The sequence below is a fragment of the Electrophorus electricus genome, chromosome 21, assembly GCF_013358815.1.
Source record: "Electrophorus electricus isolate fEleEle1 chromosome 21, fEleEle1.pri, whole genome shotgun sequence".
Taxonomy (NCBI): domain Eukaryota; kingdom Metazoa; phylum Chordata; class Actinopteri; order Gymnotiformes; family Gymnotidae; genus Electrophorus; species Electrophorus electricus.
The window spans coordinates 13,543,836-13,566,672 of record NC_049555.1 but is presented as its reverse complement, the minus strand read 5'-3'; the positions used below and the strand labels follow the sequence as shown (position 1 = coordinate 13,566,672).

Below are 22,837 nucleotides of genomic sequence, written 5' to 3'. Positions count from 1 at the left end.
GGGGGTATAATCATAGTGTAATCATAAAGTGTCTATGAATGCCATTGTTTCTGGATCACGTTTTATATATTTATATTACCTGAACCAAGCATGAAATGGATATAACGTCAGGCCTTCTTTTTTACTTTAAAAAGTCTTAAGTATTAGTTGCATACTAGAGCATCTTTGTAGACTTGCACTTTGATTCAGGAAAAACAAAACAGATACTCTTCTGGGAAGCAATCCGACAACCACAGTGCTCGATGAAATTCAAACTCAAATGTAGGGAAACACAGCTGTGCAATTTGTTCTTTTTGCTTCTTTTTCATTATTAAGTGTTGCACCTCTGCAATCCTTCGAACTGGATACATTATAAGAAATCTCTCCTGAATAGAAGAACTGAACAAATCAGCATTTTGTCATACAGGTGTTTGGAGGATGGGCTGTCTGTGTTGTCATACAGGTGTTTGGAGGAAGGGATGTCTGTGTTGTCATACAGGTGTTTGGAGGAAGGGATGTCTGTGTTTGCGTCTTGCCCAATCGGACGTGCAGCTGGGGCTTCTGTGGTCTCTGGCCAGACTGACTTCTTCCTTACCTCAAACACACGTCACAGCGCTACAGGTGGTGTGTGCGTATAACGGGGATGGGACTGGAGAATCAGACTGTGCGAAGCTGTGGTATACCATCCATATTTAAACACACACACACACACACACACACACACACACAGCAGTGTGATACGTGTAGAACATAGCAAGGCTCTGAGAAGTCAGGTACCGGCATATTAAACAACAGCTTCTACACAGTGTGAACTAGAAACAGAAAGAGAGAACAAGTATGACACAGAGGAGGGACTCGGTACAGCAGTCTGGCATTCGCATATCTAAACAGAGACGTCACGTATATCTGAAATATAATGAATGCAAGAGCTGAGTGCAAATATGAAAAGAATCCATAGGCCTGCACCCTGTCCCCGCGAGCTTCAGAACTTCACCCCGCCGCGTTTAGCGACATCCTCGCCCATCGTTAATCAGCCACGCGGCTGGGCTGACCTTTCGCGCGCGAGCGTTTGATCAGTCCTTCCCTCATCTGCTCGCTGCGGCCCCAGTAGCCGACGCTCGCGTGGTTTGTGCAAATAAAACCCGATTAGTGACCGCTGATCGATTACGATTTGACTAGACAGACAAGACCTGGGGCTGCTGCAAAATGGATACAGCAATATTAAGGTGAAGGCAGAGAAGAAGGGAGAGAAAGAAAGAGAACACGACAGAAGTAGAGAGAGAGGACAACATTACTTAATTGATTCCATGCCATCTCATCAATTGTGATTAAAATGAAATGGGCTGCTCTCGTCTGAAAAGGTTAAAACAAATTGAGGTTGGAAATCGCAGCTGGTAATGGCAGCAGGCTGAGCAGCAGGGCTTTAATGAAGTGAGCTCGGCTCCATTCTTCATCTACCTGAGCCTAACAAGAGCAAGCATCAGTCTCCTGTGGGACATCATCGTCACTGACCCCCGCTGCCGAGATCGCACAGACAGTAGTACTCAGAAAATTGCTTACTGCGCTCACTAGCTCACAGTTTTGTATCATTCTATTAGTGAAACTAAGTAATGCCATGCCTACACCTAAACCTAACCTCAATTCAGATCTTTGGCCCACACACACAGCCTCCCACTACCTGAAGCATGCACACATAGCCACACCCCATCAGTCACACGTCTGCTTCTCGAGTCGCCGTGTCTCGTTGGGATCGTGACAATACCGGAATATTCAATGGTAAAAAAAAAAACAAAGTTTCAAAAGTCTCCAGTCAATACACGTGCAGGTCTACAGGTTTTATGTCTGTTAAGTTATTGTTTGGATGTTATTGTTTAAGATGTTTTATGTCTTTGCTCAGCATGAGAAGACAGCATAATAGTTATCTGGTTTGTATGTGCACTTATGTGCACTGTGAAATGACCCTTTTTCCGTTGCACAGGAAAGCGCGCGCACACACACAATATATATATATATAGAGAGAGAGAGAGAGAGAGAGAGAGAGAGAGAGAGAGAGAGAGAGAGAGAGAGAGAGAGAGAGAGAGAGAGAGAGAGAGAGACAGCCAGCCAGCCAGAGAGCGCTATCCTATAGTCAAACATAACTGTTTAGAACCACATTGTAACAGACACTCACAGGCAATACTGACGCTAATCTTCACGTAGAGAACAGACCACTGCTGCCACCTGGTGGAAGAGTTTCCATTGGGCCACTAAAGTTTTCTACAGAAGGTAAACCCCTCTAACAAATGTCTGTGAAGTGGAACATAAAAGACAAAAATTAATAGCAATAATTATTTTTAAAAACCTCTTAACTGTAATTGCAAAGTGCAGTACAGGGCGAGTGTGGAGCAGTCAGTACAGGGCGCCAGACCAACCCCAGTTGATGTGTGCTGAGATGCTGTTTGCTAGAAATTAGACCTTTTTCATCTCCTGGATGCTTTACACTAAACAGGGACTGAGCGCTAGCTCAGAATGCTAACTCAGAGCGCTCACTCAAAGTTCAAAGAGTGTTAACTCAATGTTAACTCAGAACGCTCACTCAGAATGTTGACTCAGCAGAAATGCAAATAACAAGATGTCGGGCAAAAACCTTTAATTACTGCGAACTTTCTGCACCAGAGTCACAGAGAGAGAGAGAGAGAGAGAGAGAGAGAGAGAAAAAAAACAGCGTGTGTACTCATATCCTCCCTCCCTTTAGCCTGCCGTTGTTGTGAATCATGAACTGACATGCACCAGCTCTGCAGCACTGCTGTGGACCACCGCACATCAGTAATGTCGTAAGATTGCAACATTAAAGCTTTATTTCCCTGCCTCCTGTAAGCACTGGATGTGTAGCACCAGATAAAAAAAAAAAAAAACTAAACAAACAAAATAATATCATAACACTTCTTGCCATAGTCACAACAGCAAGATGCAGAACAGTGTAACATAATACTTTAAACATAAACGACTCACGACATCATGGGAACAGTAGGTGGGCACGGCTCAAACAAGACTTGCATGCAAAACTTCATGTAAGGGACACGTGCCCCTTGGGAGAAATCTTGCACACGTTCTTGGCAAAGGCGGTTACTCTGTGCACCGCCAAGACACGTTACGATGAGTTTCCTCCAAACGGAAGGTTGTATTTATAATCAACAAAAATGCCAGTTGATTGCTGTTCTAAGCTCTGCGGTGGTTTCGATCCACCTCACTAGACCCGCGGGGCATTAGGCCTGGGTTCCTCCTTCGTCTGGTACTGTTAAGCGTCTTTCTTGTGGGAGTTGCTGTCTTCCTGGTGGTCACTAGGGGAACTGGTACCCCACTGGGAGAAGGCGGAGTCAAAGTCTGGCTCCTCCCCTTGGAGGCCCTGGTAGCGCTGGAGCTCGATGTATGTTGTGAAGAGTTTACCGTACTCTGGGTGGGTGAGAGCGAAGGTGCGAAACTCATCTAATCATTACAGGAGAGAGAAAAATACAAGCGATTACTTTGAAACTATAAATATTAATATTAATTAATTAATTCATTAATTAAGTAGTCCATAATACGTACTTTCAGTAAGTGTTTAGTACAGGAATGTACTCAAATTATATATGTCATGTATTCTGTGTGTGGTATAAAACTATTCACAAAATATAGAGTATTGTTTTATTCCATAGTTTCAGTTTAGAGCACTGGGAGTTCTTTCAATTTTTGTGACTTTTAAATAATTTTTATGCATTGTGAATCATCGTAATGTCTAATCACGAAGGTTAGCCTTCTATACCGCTCGCAGAATAAAGTTTATTTTGGGTGATAAATCGCAAACACACCGTAGGTGATGTGTCCTGATCCATCACTGTCGATTGCGTTGAAGAGTTTGCTGACGTTGAGATCACACACACCCAGAGCCGAACGCAGCAGACTGGAAAACTCATCTCGAGTGATGTTATTGTCCTCGTCTATATCAAACAGCTGAGGCAAGATGTCACAGAGTACAAGTGTGTGACTACTCCATATGAGCGACATCTTTACAGTAAATATATAAGCAACAATGCAGAATACGAGCAAGAGTATTTAACTTACAGCACTCGCACCAAAGTAATAAACAGAAATATTGTTAATAAAACATTACAAAAAGGAAAAAAAAAGACAGTAAAATTATGCACAGATATTACTTATCAAATGCACATACGAGCTTTGGTGACTATATACCTTAAATGCTGTGTGGATGACCTCCTCTGTGTTAGCTGGTCGACATAACACGGTCACACCAATGACGTACTCTCTGAAATCGATGGTGCCATCTCCATCCTGTGGTGATGGAGTAAAACACATCTTGAGCTCTGACACCCCAAAAAATATTTAGACATGGTCTATTTATGTGCAACAAAATGACCATCTGAAGCAGGTCAAACACGCATGCATGTGTGCGCACACACACGCACGCACGCACACACGCACACACACACGTACCCTGTCGAAAAGAGCAAAGAGCTCCTGCAGTGCTGGGCTGATGGGTAACTTGAGGAAACCGGCAAACTCCTCGATGCGGATCCGCCCGCCTTTACATGAGGAAGCTCTGGTGGCAAAATTCTCCAGCTCCTTCTTCACATTATCCCATTTCAGACTACACAAAATAATAAGACACTTAACAATGAAAAATTCCCCTTATCTCTAGTTATAAGGATTTCTATGAATACTTCTGGTTTATTTAGCTTCATTACAGAGCTTCAGTTTACTCCCAAAATAGTGCCTTTAGTAGTAATGTCACCTAGTAATAAAAATATCACCTTCAATTTAATTACAAAATTACAATCTGTTGGAGGTATTATACAATGCTCTGAGTAGTGAAGGAATGTTGTGTGATGCAGTAAACAAAGGATGAAGTTCAGGTATAGAACCGAGCAGCAGGAAGTGTCCCGTACTTCAGTTTCCTGCTGATCTTTGTGAACTCCACTAGCCCCGCTTCCATGGGCAGGGTTAGCTCCCCGGCGGAGATCATGAGCCGACAGTCCTCGAACGTGTGGTCCGTTACCGGGACACCCAGTGACCTGGCAACACAAGCTCATCAATACCATGGACTCTGAGTGATGAGCTCATTGACTCGTTCATGTTCCTACGGGACAGCGGGCGGTGTGCGGGACAAGCTTGGGTTTAGCGATAAAGAGGCAGGGAAGTGTAGTGACCATCCCACCTTGCCATCACTGCCCGCACGGAATGAGCAAACTTAGTGGCGTTCTCCTTCTCTTCTTCTGTTGGGATGTGTGGAGGAAGAAACTACAGCAAACAAGACGAGAGCACACATTCTGTACCTACACTTGAAGGAAAATCTGAATATATTCTAACACAAAAATATAAAACTAACACAAATGACTGCCAGGTAACAAACTACCTTTTTCTCCAGAAAATAATGAGGACTTGACCATGACCAGAGTCAATTACCACAGATATTAAATGTATTTCCACTATGGAGACTGAACATGCACTATAAATGTGACATGTACAACCCATTTGTGGTAAATGTGGAAAATAGAGATTAGGCAGGAAATTCAGGAATATTTATTTAAGATAACTGTTCCTTTTGTGCCTTAGATTTCCAGTTTCATTATACAGGTAATTCTGAAAACAAAAACATGTTTCCTTATAAGGACTATGCAACATGCAGGGCCTTCTAACAAAAGTAATCTTCTGTTAGACAGTTCATTAGGACGACAGTTTCATGTCACCTTTTTTAGGATAGACACAGAAAAGCAGAAGCTAGAATACGGAAGAAGATGCCCAAGTCGCTAACCTCAATCTCGACTGTGGTGTAGATCTGACAGAGTGTGTGCAGAAGCACAGTCCACCTGCAATAGAGAGAAACACTGCCGTGACCTCCTCAGGAATGGGGCTAAAGACTCACGTCTGTGCAGAAAGGCCTTTAGACGGCACTAGATCAGGTTCCACATTCATTCTGGAGTTGATGGAAGATTAGACATATACATGACGCTTATATGCATGGCCTCTCGTTGGGGTACCTTCAAGCAGGGACAGGGTTACGGCTGCTTTAGGAACAGGAAACTGATTTTTTTCAGCTAGGAACAATTATATGCCTGTGTCAACAAGGTCAAACAATATGTACCTGTGGAAGTATGCAAGTCAAATAATTTTGCACTATAAAGGCTTGTTCCATTCACAAATGTGTGACTGAGCTCATTCATTTACATTTACGACACTTGGCAGATACTCCTATCCAGAGTGACATACAAAAGTGCTTTGTCTTTTACTCACTGAATGTGTCCTAGCCAAACTACTCTGAAATGGACCCTTAGGCAGTGGCAGTGTGACGATGTGGTCTTTTATCTCTGCTATCTGTTTAATGATCTTAGATGGTTCACTACTTACAGTCTGGGGCCTTGCCAAGTCCACGTTACTGTGTCCTGAAGGACAGAAAATGGAGAAAAAGAACTTGTGTGAAGTTGAAGCCAGAGCAGGTGTTTTGCAGATAAACAGTTTAACATTCAAACTAAAGACTAAAAAACGGTGTAAGGGCTGAGTTATTCTGTTTTTCCCTACAGGATGTGTCTTTTGTTCTCTGCTACTAGATGTTACCAAAACAACTGTCAAGAAAATGATGTGACAGAAATTTACAAGATTCCTCAGGTTCCATTAAGGCCATTCACCAGTAATAGCAAAACACACCCTTTCTTTAGTCTTCAAATGTAAATCACCAACTTTATTTCATCCACGATGACTGACACCTTTCTCAAGGGTTTTACAGAGAATTCTCTGGTTGTCAAATATCGAAGGTACACACAGCAATTTATAAGTATAATACAACTGAATCTTACCCAGGGACAGAGAGGATCTGAATACCTTTAGTTACTGTAAATACACCATCTAGGACTTATGGGTTCTGAATACAACACTATTTTTTTCTGAATTTAGATGAAACACAGCATGTTGCTTTTTAGATCAGTGTTTTTTTTTATTCGTGTCCCTGTTTACTTGTCGCACTTCCCTGTATGTCTTTACTTACTGTCTTGTAATGACTGTCCTGACTCTGTGCAGATTTCTGACTGTCCTGTCCTGACTCTGTGCAGATTACTGACTGTCCTGATCATTTAACATTCTTTGCACTGCTCATAAATCAGTTTGCAATTTCAGTCCCCTGCTTATGTTATGTGATCAGATTGATGTGCAAAATGTTTCCATTTCTGCTCCAACTTTATACTTTTTAAAAATGATTATTGATTTTTTTTCTTTTCAGAATGCCGCTTTTCTTATGTGATCACTTTCTAAAGTAAGACTTCCTCTGAGTGGTTCAAATATTCAGACTGTGCACTTTGTGAAGACGGAAGCAGGAAGATCACACGTAAACCACCCACTAAACCTCTACGACTACCCTTCAAACCTAGTAAAGCAGAATAAATATCTGATAAGCACCGGCTGAACAGGACTGTGCGTGTGACTCACTCACCATCTTACCGGGGTATCTGATGAGCACTGGCTGAACAGGGACCCCTGACACAAAGGCTCCTGTCAACAGAAATGGAGCGACAGATAAGACTTTTCTTTCATTTCCCTTCTCATGTTCTGTCATTGTTTTACTACACTGTTTTACCGCTGTTTTTAAATGTGTCCCTACCCACTTAACACACACACATTGCAAATACAATGGTACAAAAAAACACAGTAGTTACCCCCTTCCTGACCCTGGTCAGTGCCAGTCAGGCCCCACTGATTAAACTTTGTCCTAGATTACGCTGTCCTCCGTGACCAGCTGTGTAACCTGCTAGCTCTTCTAGCCAATCAATAATTACAGATTAATAAGAGAATTCTGTGTGGTTGACTTATTCTAGCGTAAGCTCACATGCATTCAGTGTACAGGAGAAAAAGCTTCACAAATGTGAAAGATGCATGTACTAAATTAGTATTCAGAAGGAAGGAAGTGTGGTACATCTCTCTAAAGATGTGATGACATAAGCGAAAAGAGGTTCTGTTCCTGTTTTTGCTGACCTCCATAAAAAGAACCTCTGGGCCACCATTGGTGGCAGAAACAACCTGTGTGCAACTTGAACGTTTTCGCTCCTCCTGCTCCCCGTTACCCTCCTGCTTTGCATTGCAGGCAAACGAGTTTTCAGGAATCCCTGCAGCTCCATAATTTGCCGTCCAGCAAACTCGGTGCACGTGTCATGAAAAGGATGCGGCAAAGTACACGCAACATCATTTTCATATTCTACTCAAACTGTAGGCTTAATCAAAGGCTGTGACTGTTTTTTTTCACACGTGTAGATCTCAGTGAAAATGACCGCTAGTGTTACTTAAAACTGCTTAAGATCATTTGTCTATATAAACGTTTGGACCCGAGCAGACAAACGGATGCAGTGAGATGGAATCTCCTTGCCTTGTTTGAAGGTAATGAGGCAAGATCGGTTTGTGCATGTCCCTTCAGGGAAAATCAACATCTGAAAAATGATCATAAAACACAAACACGTCGTTTTCATTAAGCACTTGGTAGGTCTGTCAGTTTTAACTTGTAACAATTCCAGTCATAACAGCCTGTTTGTGAAGTTTTCACAAAACAAACCTGATTAAACTTTTCCCCCTTCACGGGGAAAACAATAACAATGAAAAAATGAGCACACGTTTCACATTTACATAACAGAATTACACATTTATTTACTTTGAATTGCTCTTGGTGGAGAAGGAGGTGTAGTAACAGCAAACCAGGCCACTTTCTAAACGCACAGAAAGGGTTTCCTGCTTTTTGAAATGTTTTAGCAAAACTTTGAAATTCCATTTTCAAGTCAGGTTGTTGTGACACCGTTACATCATCGACCATTCATCCAAACCTCAAAACAGCCTTGGCAAACGTTAACATGCAGCAGGGTGGGTTAAGATCACCTGTGGCCAGTGGCCCCCAGACATGGCCCGTCTCCTAATCTCCAAGATGGTGTTTTTGCGTGAGTCTGGATCCTTTCGTGACACCAGCACAGGCTGCAGGCACTGCAGGATGCCTGGGTGACCACACACAGACGTCTCAGAGAGCCAAAGTAAACGCATTTCAAGCGATGGTGCAGTTTCTGGTTCCTCATTCTTACACACAATTTAAACATGCACTTAGTTTTAACATGCACAAAAACTGCTTAATCCATTTTGCACACAAAATTAATAGTATTGAAACTTCTTTTGGTTTCCGTGATGGAAGACCACCCATCCTGTAACACGTGGTGGCCCGAATGCCGCAGGGTGCGAGGCAGGACGCACAGACTTCCTCGACAGAGACGAACATTTAATAACATAAACGACAGCGGCACTCACGTATTACAAACGATGAACATAAACAAGAAACGACTGCCGCTAAACAAACACAATACACAAAGATGCATCCAACATAAACACGTTACATTTAGACATTACATCTACAATGACCAACCACGTGGCACACCCTGACGTGAGTTTAAATACACACCGACGAAATGAGGTACAGGTGTGTGCAGGAGTGGCCACAAACGAAAGTCCTCCTACTGCACGTGGCTGGCCGAACCACGTGACTCACGGGAGGCGAGCGTTCCGTCACACATCCCTTTCACAGTAGAGTTCTGCATGGCTCGCTTACCCCCTACGAGTCACGTGGTACGGCCCGCGGCGTGCAGGGGGGTTTACAGGTGTGATGGCCCGCACCTGTACGGGGTTTATCATTAAGTGTTTGTCAGTCTATTTAAACCCCCGTCAGTGCTTACTTCCCTGTTGGTCAATGTTTGTTAGCGTCTGAGTATAATGTTAATGTCTTTAGCGTTAAGTGTCTTCATATTCACTTAATGTTACGTGTGAATGCCACCATTGTCCTGTGTGTTTAATGCCATTAAATGTTGCACAAAGTCGAGGGAGTCTGTGTGTCCTGTTCCACGTCCCGCGGCACTCGGGCCGTTACAAGTTCCCTCCTCCAAAGCAGGTCAGAGATTATTAGACATTAAAGGGGACCTATTATGCTCAATTTCAATGCTCATCATTTTACTTTTTGGGTCCATTATTATAGATTTACATGCTTCGGTGCTCACACATTATTTTCCTCATACTGTACACCTCTATTCACCTTCTGTCTGAAACTCTGTTACAGCACATGTGTCTCTAAGTTCCTCCCAGTAAACCTAGTGTGTTCTGATCAGTCGGCTCACCCACCCTGTTCTGGCCAAGCTTGCTAGTAAGTGAACAATAAGAATTATGTAACATGATTGTGTTACATTGTAACAAAGCAAAAGGGAATTCCCATAAGGCTTTTCAGGAAGCTGAGAAAAGTGGTTTCTGTGGGAGAGAGTTGCTCCATCTGATGTGAACTCTCTCCCAGAGGAGGAAGCTTGTGGCTAAGGTCTCACCATTAAAATGTAAGAAGCATGTTATCATCTGAATGATCAGGTCACTAATCATAGTTATGTGATTAGTGTTTCAGAATGGCCTGCCATCTGCTTAGCCTGGCAAACATTTCCAGGACCAGTGACGGGTGCAAACTTCTTTGGCCATGACGCAGGGGGGGCTTTTGCACATACTGCAAAGCCTAGAAGTCTGCCATGAGAGTCGGGTGCGTGAAAAGAAAGCGACTGTCCGTTACTCACGGCCAAATATGGGCGCGTCCAGGGACTCGGAGCGGGACACGATGGAGGGCAGACCGGCTACGATGCAGGCGATGGCGTCGAAGAAGGAGGAGTGCGGAGCTACAGCAAGAATGGGAGCCTTAGCACCGCTCACCTGCCTGCCCTTCACCACCACGCAGAAGCCCATCCCTAGGAAACAGACCCGGCCTAGAAACACCATCACTGTACGACACATGAGCCTACACACACACACGCGCGCGAGCACACGCACACACACACGCGCACACACACACACAACACATGCACAGACATGCAGAAAAGTAGGGTTGCTTAAACACAATCCAGCATAACGGGGCTAGACATGCCTGACCATTCTGCTTTCACAGGAAGCCTGCGTATTTTTTACCTCATGTAAAAGATATGCTTGCAAACAGCATGAAAAATTAACCGTGCCACACGACCCTTTAATATCACCTATCTGTGCTTCCCCTGTTCTCAGTAACCTTAGCTATATAACCCAAGTCATTCCCAAAGCACTTGGAGAAGTCTTGCCATTCCTGTGCAATCTTGTATTATCTGCTACAGACCCTAGGCCGAGGGGATCAGAGCAGGAGTATCCACAAGGAATCTCAGAATAGACAGGCAGGTCTGGGATCATCTAGGTCTGTGGTCACCTTCCGCGTAAGTGCAGGACAAATCTGATCCAGAATCAGTAGTTTTGTTCTGAGCTAATTTATGCAATTTAATGCTGGATTCAGGGTGAACCAAAGAATCTCCTGTTCTGTCTTATTTTATACACAAGACGTGGCTGTCTATAAACTCTGATACACACAGATACTATTTGTATAATAATTATATTGGTCTTTTGTTTCTACAGACCAATATGATGGTTCAAAGCTCTACAATTTACGTAATTGTGCTGTTCATAGATATTTATATAGGGCAATTTATCACGGCTCGTTCACCAGACAATAAAAATTCACGGCGCAATGGCGGCCCAGTTCGTGTTGTGTATGAAGTCGCGTAAAATCAGATGAGATGGGCTGTTATAATCCCGGCGGAGATGATAACTTTGCGCTCACCTCCTCCAGCCCGTCATGGGCTCCACGTCTCTGTTCAGGGGCCGCCTGAACGTTATTACGGCGGCCACCAGCCACGTTGCCATCAGCACCACAGCCAGGAAGACGGAGCGGAGAGGTACGAGGAGGACTCCCAGGAGGCAGAACTGCGAACACAAGCACCGGAGGGGTCGAGTTAACAGACTCCGGAGCTGCGGGACGGCGGATCATGCACAACTCTTTAAAACGCGCTGGTTTCATTCTTGTTTCCCATGAGGATTCAGTTAAACAGAAGTTCACTAAAATACTCTGTATGATGTAAAGCCATGTCCACGTGTGCTGTATAAGCGCATTTTCAACCTTTCAAATAGTGAAGCTTTTTAAAGGCAAGGGCGTTATCTGACTGGATTCACTGGGGAAGGAATTGGCCTTGCTACCGGCTGAACGCTACACCCAGTATCACAGTATCACAGTCCCAGACATCACGAGAGTAGGTCTACGTAAATGTCAACTGCTTAATCGCGTTAGATTCAACACGACCATACATACAGTCACACCAACCAGTCAACTTGATTCGTGACCTTGTTACGGAGGCTGTGGACGTACATTCAGCGGCGTTCAGCAAATTAAACAAGGAAACAACCACCAGAACAAAACACACTACTTACTTTGATCTTCTCATGTCGGGTCAATCTGGTCTCCTGCACAAACGGATTGAGAACCGCCGGTAGGAACAGAGACTGCTGTCTAGGCAGGGCGAATGCTCGCTGAGCCATTTCCAGAGGCGCTACGTTACCAGTCCTTTCTGGTTCCGTACCACTACAGGAGATAAACTTCCTACATGTGCATCTTCGTGTGTTGCGTAATAAATTTCCGCAATCTCGCCGCGACCTCCTGTTAACGGGTTATGGCAGGATATGTTCTTACATGCAACACCTCCGGTAAACATAATCCTCTTTTTGCGCTCTAGTAACAGATGCAAACGGTGTCCTCGTTATCGCTACTCAAATGTTTTATTCTGTATCCAGATCAGACGATAAGTACTCAAACATCTATCTGTGAACTATAGGCTATGTATAATGCGCTTAAGAGCTTATTATTAGCGAACGTTTATGTACAGTAAGATAATACTGACATATGAAATGTGACGCTGGTCTTTTTTGCTCGTATGAAGCTAATTTCCTAGTTAGTCATTTGTTGGATGATGTATGTCCAAAATATAGTTTCCTTCTCTTGCAATCAGCCACAAGATGTCTTCATTTATTCAAAGGTTACAATTTGCAGCACCTTTTGCAATTTTGCATAATGTATAAAAATGTAATGGCCAAAAAACCCCCAAACTTTTGTGTACACACATAATGATAATGCTAATAATAATAATAATTCTAATAATTCTAATAATAATAATAATAATAATAATAATAATAATAATAACAACAGTTTTACATAGGGGCTACAGGGCAGTCTTTATTTTTCAGAATTTTCTGAATTACATGAAGTGACAAAGTGCATAAAGCAAATAAGAAAAAAAATATTATAATGCCAACTCAAAAGGTACAAATAATAGAACGTAGGATTAATCAGTATTTTCATGATACTTTCTTGTCATGAGTCCATCATGCAACAAACCCCTATACAGTCTCAGGCAGCCTGTGCCCTGTATCACCCAGTCCCATGAAAGAAGTCAAACACTGACGTGAAGCAGAACAAATCACAAAAGCTGTGCTACTGATATGTTTGGTCTCTGTGTTGCTGTAGAACACATTTAGTGTTAATGTACTAAAGTGCACGTCCTTGTAGAATGTAAAACAGTACACAACTTGTATCTGATATACATTTTCAAATAAAAAACCTCACAAAATACTGCATCAAATTCCTTTTTTTTTTTGTCCAACTGTCCATCTAAAAAAACATATTTTAGGCATTTTTATTAATACTTTTCAAAACAGCAAGGACATTTTCTGCTCAAACTGTTTTCATAAATGCATTTTTTTTTTTTTTGCAGTCCTACTTGAATCAATTCATTTTCTTTAAAAATAACTATATTACAACCAAACATTACTGGATGACTGTTTAGATGGGACATACCTGATGTCTTTGCAAATGTGGTAATACACAAACAATTTCATTTAAGGAGGCCTGATATTAAAAAAGGAAACCTTTATCATTGAAAATAAACAGCAAATATCACACAGTATAGCGATAAAAAATGTTTTTTTTTTTTTAATGAATGCTCAGGTTTTAGGCCCAGTCCAACGTGGAACAAGAACAAGAACAACAACAACACAACAACAACAACAACCTGAGTCTACTGACTAAGATAAACCCTCACAGGCTAGCTAAGACCTAGCATTCACCAAGATGTAAGTACTCACCGGGAATTAAAGGAGACAACACTCTGATACAGTCTGAGTGCTATCATTAGGCAAAAGGGCCCTGTGGCGGAACAGAACATGCTGATCCGAGGTCAGAGGCTATCACCGAGCACCTACACATCACGAAGGCAGTGCTGTTGCTCAGCAACGCAGCCAGTCTGTTTTCACCTCTCCCACCTTGATGATCTTCAGGCTCTCGTCCATTTTGAGATAGTGAGAGTCTTTGAAGAAGTAGCTATGACCTGCGGAGTACACAGACACATCACGGCATGTTACTTACCTTAACTTTAATGACTCCATTAATTAAACCCGCTTTTAAACAAAGGGCCCTTTGGGAAAAAGTTTGCAAATTAAGCATGTAAACACAGTTTAGCAAGTATATCCATTTAACACAATTTAACAAGTATATCCATTTTCAGGATAATATGAATTTCAGCCAGAATGTGATCCAATTTAAATGCGTTTTTTTTTCTTCTGTAACATCGGTGTTTCTGTGACGTGTGAGATGCTGAGTGCATGCAGTAATGCTTGCATGTGAACTTCCTGGAGATGAGCACATGGGGTCAGTGGAGTCCGAGGTATAAACAGCACTGGAAGCAGCTATTGGTTTCAGAATGGGGCCAGCGTTTACCAGATCTAAAGATCTGCTTCTGTGTGCTGCCTGAAAAAACGTGACTATGCCAGGCTGTGCACTGAGCTCATGTATTACAACGCTCCTTTCACACACCACACACACTCACATCATTTAACTTTGTTTTCTTAGAGAGTGTGTGTAAGGTCGACAGCAGTGAATATGAGTGCTCAGTTCAGTAAAAGACTAAACCAGATATAATTCCAAAGCACCTCACATATTTTCCCTTCCCCAATATCTATCAGTGCCACATAACAATATTTCACCTCAGTAATATGAGGGTGAGGTTGTGTTTGTGGGCAGAGGCAACTCTGTTTTCAGTGTGAAAGACTGAACAACATCCCATAAAATTTCAATGTCACCAGGATCCAAGGATCCCAGGATCCTAGGCAGCTGCTGAGGAGCCGCTTACCGTTCCCGTTCATACTGAACGCTGCATCCAGGTCATCAGGAATACCATTCCAGTAATCGGAAATGAGTTTGGGAAATCCGGGATCCATTTTCTTCTTGGCTTCATTGTACCTGTAGAGTTATTATGGCACAAGGCTTTTTACATACAGACAGACCACACAATTTATGTATTCCTGTGAATATGGGATATGGAAGTAGAGGGCAGGATTAGGGTTAATGAATGTGCTACCTGGATTTTACAAACGCGTTAGTTTACAGGATTTTAAAATATATAATCAGTAATCTGGAATACATTTATAAAATGACCCTCCCCACTTTGGTTACCATGTTATCACATAAAGATAACTATGGTGATGATGTGGTAAGGCTGGTACCTCCAGAACTTGTCTCCAGAGAACAGGTAAGTCTTCTTGCTCTTGTGGTATGAGTAGGCTGCATCTATGTGGTAGAGGTCTGATGGTAGACCCAGGGAGGAGATCTTCTTAGGAAAGCCCTTCTCCAGGGTACTGGCTGTGTACACCCACACCTCGTCACCTGTGACAGTCGTACACACACACACACACACAAGTCAAGAAGATGCTAATTTCATTGTTATTAACACTGCACTTTGTAAAACAATCCTTCTAAAAGTTGCTGCAGCTGTTACATGTCCAGTATGGCATTTGGAATGTGAAAAAAGCAAAGGTTTAGATATATAAATCTCTCAAACCCACTGAAGTTTTAGCCTATAATCCAGAAAATGTGATCTCAATCTGCCCGACTAGATATTACCATCAGCAGTAAATATCTAGAGAGTCGAAGCATTCTTAAATCCATCCTAATCTCTTATCAGGAGTTCATCAGTGGACATGGAATGCTTTCATATGTATTAATAAACCTAGAATTCACTAGAGTGGATAAATAAACCACAGTCAAGCAGGACATTATATCACTTCATGTTGAGTAATGCTCAGCTGCTTATATGTAAAATAGATGATCAGAAACATTTTTAATTTTTGTCATATTGTGACATCGTCACGCACTAGAATATAAGACATCGTGACTGATAATGGAGTGTCAACATGCAGTAGGTATATTGATACAGATTTACAAATCTGTTTCTTTCTTCTTCATTCATGTATGTGAGCATAGATGAACACAATGTACTGGTTAATACCACAAACTGAAAAAAGCGTTGTTATTCATTCTCTTTAATGATCATATTCCTTTACCTGCAAAGAACACTGTCTTTTCCTCCAGAGGGTTTTCGTAGGCTGCGTCTATCTTCTCAGGAAGGTCACTCCAGAACGTGGCCACCAGCATGGGGCCTGTAGGCTTACTGTTAACACTGGCTGACCTGAACAGGAACCTGAGAGAGAGAGAGAGGGGGGGGGGGGGGGGTGGATGACCAGGCCGTGACTCAGGTCGGTCAGCTTGCATGCCATTATAAATAAAATAACATTTACAGATGACCGTAATGTGATAGCATGATAGCATTACTTCCAAAGAGGAATGAGGACCTCCACAAAGGCTAGAGAAAAAGAGATAAGAAGCAAGATTATGTTTGTGTGTGTGTGTGTGTGTGAGAGAGAGAGAGAGAGAGAGAGAAAGAAAGGCTGGACTAGCAGTCATACAGCCTGACCACAATGGGGTGATTCACTGCAGCATCTGTTTCTCGTTAAAGCAGCAGGCAGAGAGTAGAGGCCCTGGAACATACCGGAGCATGCCCACTTCTCCAGGCCTCAGCACATCAACGATACCCACTGACCTACTTTTCAAAGGTCAAAATATTGTAGACTCCGAAAAGCCACATCCGGACAATGCATTTTGAGGCCCAGCGAATCCAACCCGCAGCACAAAGTTCCATCTGAGTGACAAAGAACTTGTTGGTGAAACATTCACATTTGCAGACGTCAGGATTGTTGACACATGGGAAGGCAAGGGGGGAGCTCTGATGGGATTCAGGATGCAGGCTGTTGATGCCAACTACTGTTGAGGTGTAACCGCGTCCGCCCCAGGGCTGCGGGGCTCTTCTGACTAAAGCAACACACAGCTACAGCACTGCTGACAAAGAACACCACTTTTGTGATTAAAAGCCGAACAGAAAAGGGGAACAGGACAAATCTGTAGGCACGGCTCAGACGACCCAGGCAGCAAGGCCTCTAAAGCACCATGCTTGTACCAGGTCTCGGTCTGTCTGGACCTGCAGACAAGGCCGGGAGTGGGAGGCAGGGTTGCAATGAGAGGTGAGAGCCTCCAGCGTCCACGCCCTGCTAGCTCTGATCCAAGGCCTGTGCTGCCAGCATGCTCCAACATAGCAGCTGCCTGGAGCTGCGCTGACTCAGCAGAAAGGGTCAGCATGTCACTGGAGACGAGGCTTGTTCTACTGAAAGCAATAAGACAGGATGGATGATGTTGGGTTTTTTTTAATGCAGCTGCACAAATAAAATAAACAAAAAGGCATTGGGCCATGCAAGAGTCTTTCAACCTCTGTCTGCCTCTCTCTCTCTTCAATGGTTTAAACAGCTGCTGAAAGTGACCCAGCTGTGGGAATGTCTGAGTGCTCGAATCATCCTCGCTCACTGGACCCTGAGCTCATTCACCTCACGTTCATTAATATATCTTTCCCAAATGGCATTTCCAATACTCAGCTATCATTTGGGCAAGTACATTGAGATCCTGTAAGGTGGGCTCAAACCAAGGTCAGCTAGGTGATGACACCGACAGCCTACTGGGTGAGTAACCACGCTCTAATGATGGTGGGCCTGTGTGCAGAACAGTTAGATCTTGGATCAGGTAAAACAAAAGGAAAAACTAAACACCACGGTGAGTGTGGAAAAGGGAGAACAAAGGATACCACAGGAAGAATGGCAACCCCAATGCACTGGGGAAAACCAAACTAAAACTTCCCAAACAAAACCAGAAAACGGGGAGGAACTTTAATGGCTAAGGGAAGCCTTGGGAGAGACAGACTAAAGAGGGGAAACTGGAGAGGGGAGGGCATGTGTAAAAACACCAACACCCTCGCAGCACAGAAGTGAGGTGTAGCACAAGGGCTCACAGACCTCAAAACCTGAAGTTACCAGCTAGGAGCACGGCTCAAAACTTTAGCAAAGACCCAGAACTGAATAACTGGGTCACTGGGCTTTTATAGATCTGGCCCAGCTGCTGGGCATCAAGCCTGATTAGTAGTGCGGTTGACTCAAGGCCTCACTCTGGCGGCCGGAGGGAGGCCTCAGCCTGGTGCAAACCCTTACAGATCCAAACATTTTTAGGAACACTCTTTTAAGACAATAAAATATTTTCCCTATTAACAAGACAATAATTTAGCTGCGTGTAAGCCAATCTTTGATCTATGCCGTGTAGATTAGTGGTAGGTGGAATTATTTAGTAAGCAGAGGTCTATATTTTGAACCTAGCTGGGCACCATTGTAAACGGTCTGGAAAACTTCGGGGTCATTGTCTTCATGGCCGTGAGCGAGCATCTTCGCCTAGTTCTGCTTGGGGCTTTGGCACCCAGAAATGAAGCCTCAAAATATTCAAAGGAAAAGAAATGGAGACTGCTGTGCCCCCTGACCTCACAGAACTGTCCCAGAAAGAGATGGACCCACGAGTGCCTTCATAAAGCCAAAAGCCCTTCGTCTAGATGCCGATAGGATCAGGAAACTTTCTCAGTACGACCTTCCCGTTCCCAGAAACAGCATGTCGTAAGCTTTCAGAGCTAATCTTAATTTTACAGTCAGCCGATTCCTAGCAACAGACACTTCTTCAGTGTGTGTGTGTGTGTGTGTGTGTGGTCTCCTGATCGTTGGTAACCACATAGGGGTAATGATGTAACCCAAATTAAAAATGGCTCTGTGTGTGGGACGGTGGGTGGCTCACTCCCTAGCTCCAGAGTTCCTGCTCACACGTGACATCAGAGTCTCAATGACTGCACTGTCTTCAGTCCACTGCTGTTTGCTTTGGACACTACCTTGCATGTTACATTTAAGATTTATCCATAAATAAGTGTGTGTGTGTGTGTGTGTGTGTGTGTGTGTGTGTGTGTGCATGTGCGTGTATGAGCCAACGTCCAGTCCACAACATCTCTCTCTGTCAGGGGTAAATTTGTATGTAAGTATGTGTGTCATAAGACCAAAGACGTCTGCACAGAGCCACAGAGCACTGCATTATCTGGGTCAGCTGCTCCCAACAGACTCCCTTCCCAACAGAGCGCATCTGTACGAGGGGAGGTCAGGATATGTGTGTGTGTGTGTGTGTGTGTGTGTGTGTGTGTGTGTGTGTGTGTGTGTGTGTGTGTGTGTGCACGCAGCACTAAGGGCTCCACTCAGTCACACTCCATCTTAAAAGATATGCATCCTAATTCTGTGACTTTCACAGTCACTTCTTTTCAGTGATTTCCCTGCTGGAGCCATGCTAGTCACCCAAAAGAGTTTAGCACACAGAACAGAGACCCCACTGGGACCACAGCCACTCTAACTAATAACTAACCTACTTACCCCTGCTTGTGAACACACTGGGAAATCTGTGATGGATGAATGTGATGTTTTATTTGGGCTGTAATTATGTAGTTATTATACCAAACAATACAGTCAACAAGACTGCTTGTGGTATGTAGGACAGACAGACAGAGATCTTCTGCAGTATGCTCTAGTTCAGAGCAGAACTCTGCTCTGGAATCTGTAGAGATGTGTGTGGTTACGGTGCACAGGTTACACACATATACAAAAACTCACAAACTCACATACACAAACACACGCCATCTAGCTACTTAAGATTATAAAAATTCAGGGAGTGAGTTGTTCATTGGGCCTCAGAATAACACTGTGGACACAACTGTGGCTCGTGTACTCTCCTGTTAAAACAACGTCCGTGCTCACGAAGATATTTAGCACATCGCTACTCCTGACTTAAAACAGGCTTTGGAGGATAAACAAGTTAGATTTTCCTGGCATGGTGACAGTTTTTGAAGTCTTTTTAACCACTAACATAGATGTATTGATTATGCAGTGCCTGGAAGTGTGTGTGTGTGTGTGTGTGTGTGTGTGTGTGTGTTTGTGTGTGTGTGTGTGTGTGTGTGTGGTGACATCCTAACACTTCCCCGAATCTCCACTGCCCTGTACATGTTTATGAAGTTCTTTCTGAGTAGTCAAACAGTCTTGCAAAAGCAGAAGACTTGTGCGTCAGTGCCAAGTTTAAAAAACAAAACAGCTGAAATGTGCTAATACTTGCTAGATATCACATCCCATTCTCATATATCACTGACCTATCATTGTTTGTTTGTTTTATAGAAAATGTAGTTTTGTAGTCTTTAAACTGTTTGAGTAAGATCAGTGAGCTTGTGGGTAATGAACTTACCTGTTTTATAGTTTCTTAAGAACCTCTTTCAACATCCTTTGTTTTGTTTCTGAAAGCTGAGTAACTAATGCAAGACTCTGATATCAGCTGTCATGAGTTTGCATGACACAGTACGTTGTGAGGCACCAGGTGTGTAGTCAAACTCACACCCACATACAGGTGTGCAGTCAAACTCACATCCATATACAGGTGTGTCTATTGATAAACTCAAACCCACTTACAGGTGTTCTAGCACTGCATCCCAGAAAAGCTGCTGTCTGCATGGAAGATTCTTCTGTTACAGTTACCTGTCCTTAAAGAAGAAGGTCTCTCCTCTGATCTGGGCTACTGCATCAAAAATGATGTTCTCACTGCAGATATCCATAGGGGTGACTGGGCCCATGGTGGGTGGGAGGGGCTTGTCTGTGGGCACACCTGTAAGAGATGGAGAACATGTGTTTAAGACCGCTTCCCTTCTCATAAGTTGAGCAGAAGTTGAGCACAACGAGAAGAAACGTTTCGGGATAGCCCTCCTCCAGCCTCTGCCCTCACCATACAGTTCCTGTATGCCTTTGATGTCATCAGCAGAGAGCCTGAAGTGCTTGCTGTAGGTGTAGATTGGAGCCATGAGGGCCCCAGGGTCCTGGGAGTGCTCCAGGCCCAGAGCGTGGCCAAACTCATGGGCGGCCACCAAGAACAGACTGTAGCCTGGACAACAGCGGCCAGAAGAGCAGAGTCAGCAAACCTGGCTGAGCACCTACCAAGCAGCACCAATCACAACCAGGTCCTGCCCATTTATTTCTATTCACTATGATGCAGTACAAGCACGCTTAGTAAATAATTATAATGAATGTGCAGTAGCAAACCGTCTAACTGTTGGGTAGCATTACTGGGCTGTTTGAACAGGCTGTAACATAAGAATTACAAATCACATTATCAAGATAATTTATAAAGAGACTGCGTCTGATCACCAGTTCTGTCCAGAAAGCAGTTTCCTTATTACAAGGATCCGTTCCCAGAGTGTTTGCAATACTGAAATGCCTCTGTGCTTTAAGGTGTTCCTGGAGTGCAAACAGCCCCTTTCAGCTTGAGAATGAGCAGGCTAGACTTTTGTTTTGGCAGGTGAACATCAATCAGAATGTCTGTGTTTTTGCATGTTATGTTTTATCTGTAAGAATAGAAGGCATGTGATTGGTTACCTTGGTCAGGACAGAAACCCCATTTGCGGTCATCGTCGAAGCTTTTGGTGACGGCGCACCACATTTTCCCGTCGTTGCGGCCGGACGTGGTGCAGGACTCGTAGGTTTTGCCCAGGAAGGTGAAGGGGAAGACGCAGGGAGCGCCCTCTGAGTTCCCGCCCACCGTCGACATGGCTGTGGGAGAGGGGGACGTGAGCAGATCTTCATGTAAGGTCAAAACATTTAAAAAAAATAAAACATCTTAAAAGTTCATACCAGAAAAAAATAAAGACCTATAAACCTAGTTTAAAAACATTTTTAACATGTCTCTGAAACACTGGAATATAACTCGAAAGACAGCAGTTGACACGGCCGTTAGCCATCTTGGTTCGTTAGCTGTTAGTCACCTTAGAACTACTCCGCTCTTTGGTTTTGTAAGGTGTAGTCACATTGCAACTGGTGATTAAAGCTTTTTATCATAACCACATCTGCAGCACTCTGGCATCCAGGGTGAGGTAAATCAAATAAGCACCTATCATTAACAAGCCTGTATTTGAGGCCAGAGTGCAGCAATTGGACCTGAAACAAAGTCTAAGAGTTTAGATCCTTCAGAGTTCAGGGTAGAAACAATCCATCGTGGCTTATGGTGAGTAATGCTCTTTGAATGAAAATACGACTCAGACTAAGAGAGAGAGGCAAGCAGATTCTTCAAACATTAACGAGAGGTCTTATTAGAGAAAAACGAAACCCCAAACAGCACTGAAATAGCAGGGTTTTGTTTTCCTGTGGTGCCATTACTTTTTACTACGAAAACACTCACAGACACTCACACACACACACGCACACACACACACACACACACACACACACACAAAGGCCACATTCCCAGTGAATTAGATCCAGATGAAGAGGCCTTCTCTCCTGGCCAGCTTTAGTCTGCCTCCTGACACAATGGAAAAACCTCTGATGCCAACCCACAATGAAAAAAATGCGAGAGAATCTTTTACAGCCTTCTGAAAGACTACCGAGAAAAAGGAGCCCGTGCTCCTGAACCTCGTCTACTTTTGTCACACTTATCTCTTGAGCTCCATATGAAATCTGATGCAATCTTTCCTTTTATTTGTTTTTGAAATCAGACATGACATTTTTGTGACTCAAAAACACACTGTGTATCATAACAGCATGTGGGCAACAGAAATAAAATCTTGCTTTACCAGTCTCGGGGCAGAAGCCGTAGGCCATGTCCTTATCGTAGTCCTCAGTGGTGGCACACCAGCGGTACCCATCATCTCGGCCTGAGGTAGTGCAGCTGTCATAT

General features: G+C 43.5%; 2 protein-coding genes across 2 annotated transcripts in view; both read right to left on the bottom strand.

The window, feature by feature from the left end:
* Nucleotides 1-2,593: 2,593 nt before the first annotated feature.
* lpcat2 (lysophosphatidylcholine acyltransferase 2) lies at nucleotides 2,594-12,496 on the bottom strand. The gene is made up of 14 exons (XM_027031286.2): nucleotides 12,277-12,496; nucleotides 11,633-11,775; nucleotides 10,572-10,789; nucleotides 8,863-8,975; nucleotides 8,363-8,423; nucleotides 7,436-7,494; nucleotides 6,361-6,395; nucleotides 5,768-5,822; nucleotides 5,171-5,253; nucleotides 4,902-5,027; nucleotides 4,450-4,603; nucleotides 4,189-4,287; nucleotides 3,807-3,948; nucleotides 2,594-3,444 (listed from the first exon to the last, which is right to left on the bottom strand). The coding sequence occupies exons 1-14, from the start codon at nucleotides 12,382-12,384 to the stop codon at nucleotides 3,257-3,259; spliced, it is 1,584 nt and encodes a 527-aa protein (XP_026887087.2). The 5' UTR covers nucleotides 12,385-12,496; the 3' UTR covers nucleotides 2,594-3,256.
* Nucleotides 12,497-13,048: 552 nt separating this feature from the next.
* mmp2 (matrix metallopeptidase 2) overlaps nucleotides 13,049-22,837 on the bottom strand; it is a 13,054-nt gene continuing 3,265 nt past the window's right edge. Inside the window, exons 6-13 of the mRNA XM_027031284.2 lie at nucleotides 22,734-22,837; nucleotides 21,541-21,714; nucleotides 20,894-21,049; nucleotides 20,650-20,776; nucleotides 16,237-16,373; nucleotides 15,400-15,559; nucleotides 15,027-15,136; nucleotides 13,049-14,225 (exon numbers count right to left, since the gene is read on the bottom strand). The exon at nucleotides 22,734-22,837 is cut by the window's right edge and continues 70 nt beyond it. Of these exons, the coding sequence (XP_026887085.1) occupies nucleotides 14,125-14,225; nucleotides 15,027-15,136; nucleotides 15,400-15,559; nucleotides 16,237-16,373; nucleotides 20,650-20,776; nucleotides 20,894-21,049; nucleotides 21,541-21,714; nucleotides 22,734-22,837 (1,069 nt within the window). The 3' untranslated portion in view covers nucleotides 13,049-14,124. The remainder of the gene's footprint in view (nucleotides 14,226-15,026; nucleotides 15,137-15,399; nucleotides 15,560-16,236; nucleotides 16,374-20,649; nucleotides 20,777-20,893; nucleotides 21,050-21,540; nucleotides 21,715-22,733) is intronic.